General features: G+C 36.3%; 1 protein-coding gene across 1 annotated transcript; it reads right to left on the bottom strand.

Moving 5' to 3' along the window:
- Positions 1 to 5301: 5301 nt before the first annotated feature.
- Positions 5302 to 6910, bottom strand: LOC140976581 (aquaporin PIP1-2). The gene is made up of 4 exons (XM_073440816.1): positions 6472 to 6910; positions 6012 to 6307; positions 5752 to 5892; positions 5302 to 5619 (listed from the first exon to the last, which is right to left on the bottom strand). Exons 1-4 carry the CDS (start codon positions 6800 to 6802, stop codon positions 5527 to 5529), a joined length of 861 nt encoding a protein of 286 aa, XP_073296917.1. The 5' UTR covers positions 6803 to 6910; the 3' UTR covers positions 5302 to 5526.
- Positions 6911 to 7298: the final 388 nt, after the last annotated feature.

The raw sequence follows: 7298 nt of genomic DNA on the forward strand, positions 1-7298 counted from the left end.
GAGAATATGAGTGTTAATGAGAATCACTCAAAAAGATTTGAAAGTTCTTGTTTTAGATGTGGTACTCTAGGACATTTGTCCCGTATTTGTCGAGCCCCTGAGCACCTTTGCAAACTTTATAAAGAATCAATAAAGGGGAAAGAAAAGGAGACCAACTTCGCTGAACACAGTGAACCTATGAGTGATTCAACTCATTTTGATGCTGGAGATTTTCTGATTGATTTCTCAGATAATGATCAATTTGCTGGTGGAATAAATATGTAAAATATTTTTCCATGTACTCGTATGATAATGTTTTATAGTGTGTTATATTTTTAAATATGTATTGTATTGTATTTTATTGTCAGTACTTTTATTTCATTGCATATTTTTTTAAGTTCAAATATGGAAAATTCTATGAACTAAGCTGAAGTTTGCATACCTGATAGTGGTACAACGCACACTATCCTCCGAAATAAAAGATATTTCTTGGAATTAAAACCAACAAAAAAATTGGTGAATACAATATCAGGTCCTGTAGACTTGATTAAAGGATTTGATAAAGCACAATTTTTGTTACCTAATGGTACAAAATGTTTGATCAATGATGCTTTGTATTCACCACAATCGAAAAAAATTTGTTGAGTTTTAATGATATATATTCCCATGGGTATGATACTCAAACAATGAATGAAGGGAATGAGAAATATATGTGTCTTACCACATATAAATCAGGAAAGAAATATGTGATTGAAAAACTATCAATGCTCCCTACTGGATTGCATTATACACATATAAGTCCCATTGAATCAAACATGGTAGTTGATAATTTTTCAATATTAACCAATTGGCATGATCGATTAGGACATCCTGGTTCAACAATGATACGAAGAATTATAGAAAATACACATGGTCATCCGCTGAAAGACCAGAAGATCTTTCAGAATAATAAGTTTCAATGTAAAGCATGTTCTCTTGGAAAACTTATTATAAGACCATCACTAGCCAAAATCCAAACTGAATCACCAATGTTTCTTGAACGTATTCAGGGTGATATTTGTGGACCAATCCATCCACCATGTGGACCATTCAGATACTTTATGGTATTGATTGATGCCTCCAGCAGATGGTCACATGTATGTTTATTGTCAACTCGAAATGTTGCATTTGCAAGATTACTTGCTCAAATAATAAAATTGAGGAATCAATTTCCCGATTATACAATCAAGAAAATTAGACTTGATAATGCTGGTGAATTTACTTCCCAGACTTTCAATGATTATTGTATGTCTATGGGAATCATTGTTGAGCATCCTGTTGCTCATGTACATACTCAAAATGGATTGGCTGAATCATTGATTAAACGTCTGCAAATGATTGCTAGACCAATGATTATGAAAACAAAGCTCCCTATTTCTATATGGGGACATGCAATTTTACATGCTGCTTCATTAATTCGCATCAGACCAAGTGCATATCATAAATACTCCCCATTGCAGCTTGCATTTGGTAAAGAACCAGACATTTCTCATCTGAGAATTTTTGGATGTATGGTGTATGTGCCTATTGCACCACCTCAACGAAAGAAAATGGGACCTCAAAGAAAGATTGGAATTTATATTGGTTATGATAGTCCATCGATCATTCGATATCTTGAACCACAGACAGGCGACGTGTTCACAGCACGTTTTGCTGATTGTCATTTTAATGAGGAAATCTTCCCAATGTTAGGGGGAGAACAGAAACATACCGAAAAAGAAATTACATGGTATGTATCATCATTGTTACATCTGGATCCAAGAACAAAACAATGTGAAAAAGATGTACAGCAAATTGTGCACTTGCAAAGAATAGCAAATCAAATACCAGATGCATTTGCAGACACAAAAGGGGTAACTAAATCATATATACATGCTGCAAATGCCCCTGCTCGAATTGAAATTCCGAAGAAACAAATTGAAGATAGTCATGATGTCATTAAACGCCTGAAGCGTGGAAGGCCAGTTGGTTCCAAGGATAAAAATCCTCGAAAAAGAAAATTCATAGAGAAACACAATGATCACAAAATAGAGAATGATGTTCCTGAAGAAACACATAATGATCACAAAATAGAGAATGATGTTCCTGAAGAAACACATGATGATGAAAATGTTTTGTCAGAACCACAAACTGACGAGAATCATGAAATCTCTATCAATTATATTAATACTGGAAAAATATGGAACCGAAAAGATATAGAAGAAATTGATGATATATTTTCTTATAATGTGGCAATCGACATCATAAATGATAATGAAGATCATGAACCAAAATCTTTTGGTGAATGTAAAAATCGGCAGGATTGGATAAAATGGAAAGATGCCATCCAGGTTGAATTGGATTCGCTAAATAAACGTAATGTTTTTGGACCTATAGTCCTTACACCTGAAGGTGTAAAACCTGTTGGATACAAATGGGTTTTTATTCGAAAGCGAAATGAGAAAAATGAAATAGTAAGATATAAAGCTCGACTTGTTGCACAAGGTTTTTCTCAAAGGCCTGGAATTGATTATGAAGAAACGTATTCTCCTGTGATGGATGCAATTACGTTTCGGTATTTGATTAGCTTGGCAGTATCTGAAAATTTAGAAATGCGTCTTATGGATGTTGTTACAGCCTACTTATATGGATCACTTGATAGTAATATATATATGAAAATCCCTGAAGGATTTAAGATGCCTGAAGCACAAAGTTCAAAACCCAGAGAATGTTATTCTGTGAAATTACTAAGATCATTATATGGGTTGAAGCAATCCGGCAGAATGTGGTATAATAGGCTAAGTGATCACTTGATGAAAAAGGGATATGTAAATAATTCAATATGCCCTTGTGTTTTCATTAAGAAAACAACATCCGGATGCGTAATTATTGCTGTATATGTTGATGATTTAAACATCATTGGAACAAATAAGGAAATTCAAGAAGTTGTGTCATACTTGAAAGAAGAATTTGAAATGAAGGATCTTGGAAAAACCAAGTATTGTCTGGGTTTACAAATTGAACAAAAAGAATGTGGAATATTTGTTCACCAGACAAATTATACAGAAAAGATCCTTAAACGTTTTAATATGGACAAATCAAATCCTTTAAGTACTCCAATGGTTGTTAGATCATTAAACATAGAAAAGGATCCATTCCGTCCATGTGAAGATGATGAAGATATTCTTGGTCCAGAAGTACCATATCTAAGTGCTATCGGTGCCCTTATGTATCTTACAAATTGTACAAGGCCTGATATATCTTTTGCCGTAAATTTATTGGCAAGATTTAGCACATATCCAACAAAGAGACATTGGAACGGAATTAAACATATATTCCGTTATCTACGAGGAACGACAGACTTGGGACTTTTGTATTCAAAAGATGCTAATCCAAGTATAATTGGTTATGCCGATGCTGGATACTTATCTGATCCACACAAAGCACGTTCTCAAACTGGATATGTATTTACTCGTGGAGGCACTGCAATTTCTTGGCGTTCACAGAAACAAACACTTGTAACAACTTCATCAAATCATGCCGAGATTATTGCACTACATGAAGCAAGCCGTGAATGTGTGTGGTTAAAATCAATGACTCAACATATCCAAATCTCATGCGGATTATCATTCGACGAGAAGCCTGTGATACTATATGAAGATAATGCTGCATGTGTTGCTCAAATGAAAGAAGGATACATAAAAAGCGACAGAACTAAACATATTCCTCCTAAGTTCTTCGCATTCACCAAGGAGCTTGAGAAGAATAAATGTATTGATGTTCGTCACATTCAATCAAGTGAAAACTCATCAGATCTCTTCACAAAGGCACTTCCTACGACAATATTCAGAAAGCACATATATAATATTGGGATGCGCAATCTACGAAATCTGTGAAGAATTGTTCGTGTCAACATGAGGGGGAGTTTACGTGACTGCACTCTTTTTCCCTTACTATGGTTTTTATCCCAATTGGTTTTTCTTAGTAAGGTTTTTAACGAGGCAGTATAAAAACACGTAATGAAGACAATCATTATGATCATCATCACAAGGGGGAGTGTTGAAAATTAATATTTTAATATTGAATATTGAATGTTGAATATTTGAATGTTGAAAATTAGGTAAAATTAGGTGTTGAATATTGAAATTTGTGTGTGATGATGAAGGTAATGATGTAATTTATTTTTGGATTATTTGTAAAGATTTTCTATAAATAGATCTCTCATTTGTGAAGAAAATCACAATTGAGTTGAGAGAAAAATATTATAAAGTGTGTAGTGTGATAATTTTGAGAGTTTGAGATTTTTACTTTTTACCATAAATTTTTACTTTTTCACAATAGTTTTGAATTTTATGTATTTATGTAGGCATGGTTTCGGCCGTTGCATTTTAAAAAAAAAATGTTTAGTAGAATTTTAAAACGAGTAGACGTTTCATTTTCATTCCACGTTAAAATACTAGTACGATTAGAGGTGTCAATTCGAGTGGGTTGGGTCGGGTTGAGCAATAGTATTATTCAAAAATTGCTCAACCCGAACTCGAGTCAACCCGAAAACTCTCAACCCGAATAAACCCGACGTTGAATTTTTTTTGCTTTTTTTAAAAAAAATTAGAAAAATTAAAAAAAATAATATTTTAAATTAAACATATAATAACAAAATCTTTAACATATATATTATTTAATTGAAAATCTAATTGAAAAAAAATATAGTATATTTACTAAATCAAATAAATAGTTATTTAAAAAATAAAAAATATTCAAAATAAATATTAAATTATGAAAATTAATGATACAAATATATAATAAATATTTTTTCAGATATACAATATATATTAATTATATTTTTTAGAAAAAATTATAATTTTCGGATCAACAACTCAACTCAATTCGATTATTTTTTTGGGTCAGCTATCGGTCTAACCCGATCTGACCCGGACCCGAAAATCTTAAACTCAAACTTGATTTTTTTCGGATTGAACCGTATCGAGTTGATAAATCGTGTTTGATTTTAACATCCCTAATTATGATATAATAATAGAGTTGTTATATAGGAGTTGTTATATAGGAGCGTTATAGGATAAATTAAAATACTCCTTATGAATTTTCTTAAGACGATCTTGAAAATGAAGCCCAACCTAAATAACCCATGTCAAATGCATTACTCCGCGCCACCAGACCCTACACCGATAGAAACACGCTCGATGTCATCTCATGTTCTGAGAATCCAATCGTCAAGTTTCGGCTATTGTTTAGAGAAGGTTTTTGTAAAAGCACTACGCAACTTGTGGAGGCCAAGCAAGAAAGTGAAAGAAGAGAGACATTGTAGGACTGGTCGGCTCTATTATTATAACAAGTTGCCATTTCACATCCATAAAAGTATTACAATGACACCATAGCTAGCCAACCAAACCAAGTGGGATAAGATTACACAATTGATGACTCCAAATGCATACGTACAACAACAAAGGAAACAAAGTAAAAAAGCATCGGCCAGTTGTTGAAGGGAGTGTGTTTGTCTCAGCAGAAAAATCACCTAGACTTGAATGGAATGGCTCTGATCACCACTACATGGTAGAGAGCTGCGAGTGCTGCCCCAACGAATGGTCCAACCCAGTACACCCACTGCAATATACCCATCAAATAGATCAGTAAATCTTGTGTGACAACAAGTGCTAAAGATTCAAGTTTCCTGCCCTCCACTTTTTTCGAATTTTTTGGGAAGAAATATGAACAAGACAAGGATAATTAGCGTACATGATCATCCCAAGCATGGTCTTTGTTGTAGATGATGGCTGCTCCAAGACTCCGGGCGGGGTTGATGCCCGTGCCGGTGACGGGGATGGTGGCCAAGTGCACCAAGAACACAGCGAATCCGATAGGCAGAGGTGCCAGTATCTGAAAAAATATAACGGAATTACCATCTTGCAAATAAGAAACATTTTTTTTAATAGAATATACACAACCAAGCCATGGAATCGCCACTCATATAAACAAGGTGATGATTGAGGACGTACGGGGACGTGGGAGTCTCTGGCGCTACGCTTGGCGTCGGTTGCGGAGAATACTGTGTAAACAAGCACGAAAGTGCCAATGATTTCGGCACCAAGGCCATCCCCCTTGGTGTAGCCAGGGTTGATGGTGTTGGCGCCGCCGCCCTTTGTCTCGTAGAGGTTCTTGTTGAATCCCTTAACCACACCCGCACCACAGATGGCCCCCAGGCATTGCATCACCATGTAGAACAGGGCTCGTGTTAGGGACAGTTTCCTCGCCAAGAACAGCCCGAATGTCACCGCCGGATTGATGTGCCCCCCTGTAATTTCATCAAAACATCGAGATTTTGATTTAGAAACGACCCATAAACTATAACATTATTTTTTTTTCGAATAGCGACGATTCTCGGCCACCGCCGCTGTTGGGAAAGAAGTTAATTTAGATTTAACTGTTTCAGACAGTAAATTCAGCCAAGAAGATAACCTGATATCCCAGCAGTGCAGTAAACAAGAGCAAAAATCATGCCACCAAAAGCCCAAGCGATGCCTTGAATGCCAACAGTCCTGCACTTGGAGTCCGCCTTTTGATATCCCATGACTGTCAAAATAGTCACGTACAGAAACAGAAAAGTGGCGATAAATTCAGCAATCCCGGCTCTGTAAAAGGACCAAGAACTCAGCTCCCCTGGCTCAAACAGCGGCGCTGGCGGCGGCTCCTTGTAATCCCTGTCTTCCGTCTGCGCCACCGTCCCGATCGCCTGCCTCTCCTCAAACCTATTGGCTCCAAGACGGACATCCTCCTCTTTTCCCTCCATATCTTCTCTCTTTTCACTCTAAAACAAACAAGAATTCTTGAATAGATCAGCTGATGGCTTTACTACCACTGGTAAGTGAAGGCTTAAATACAGGAATAGTGGGTGGCCAATGGGGCCTACTGACCTCCATTGATGACTCAATTTCACTATATATTATTACCGACCATCAATAATTATGGGTTTTTGGGTTAATAATCTTCTGTGGGATTTGAAATTTGTTGGGTTGGCGAAAGGGACAACTCTGTCGTTTGGCATAGTGGAATGATCCCACCTGGCAAAACGAGGACCATAAGTGTGAGAAATGATTAATATAAGTGTGAGAAATGATTAATAGAATAGAATTGCCACCGCCCACGGCTCAGTAGTGGAGGAATGCTCGGGCAGGGGCGGCGGCGGACTGGGCCCAATTCGTCCGGATAAGGATCTCGAGGTTGCGATTTTTACTGTTCTTATCACGTTTGAAATGGTGCTTTTTGTCTGCACTTGCGCAGAAATA

The sequence above is a fragment of the Primulina huaijiensis genome, chromosome 5 (genome assembly GCF_012295235.1).
Source record: "Primulina huaijiensis isolate GDHJ02 chromosome 5, ASM1229523v2, whole genome shotgun sequence".
Taxonomy (NCBI): Eukaryota; Viridiplantae; Streptophyta; class Magnoliopsida; order Lamiales; family Gesneriaceae; genus Primulina; species Primulina huaijiensis.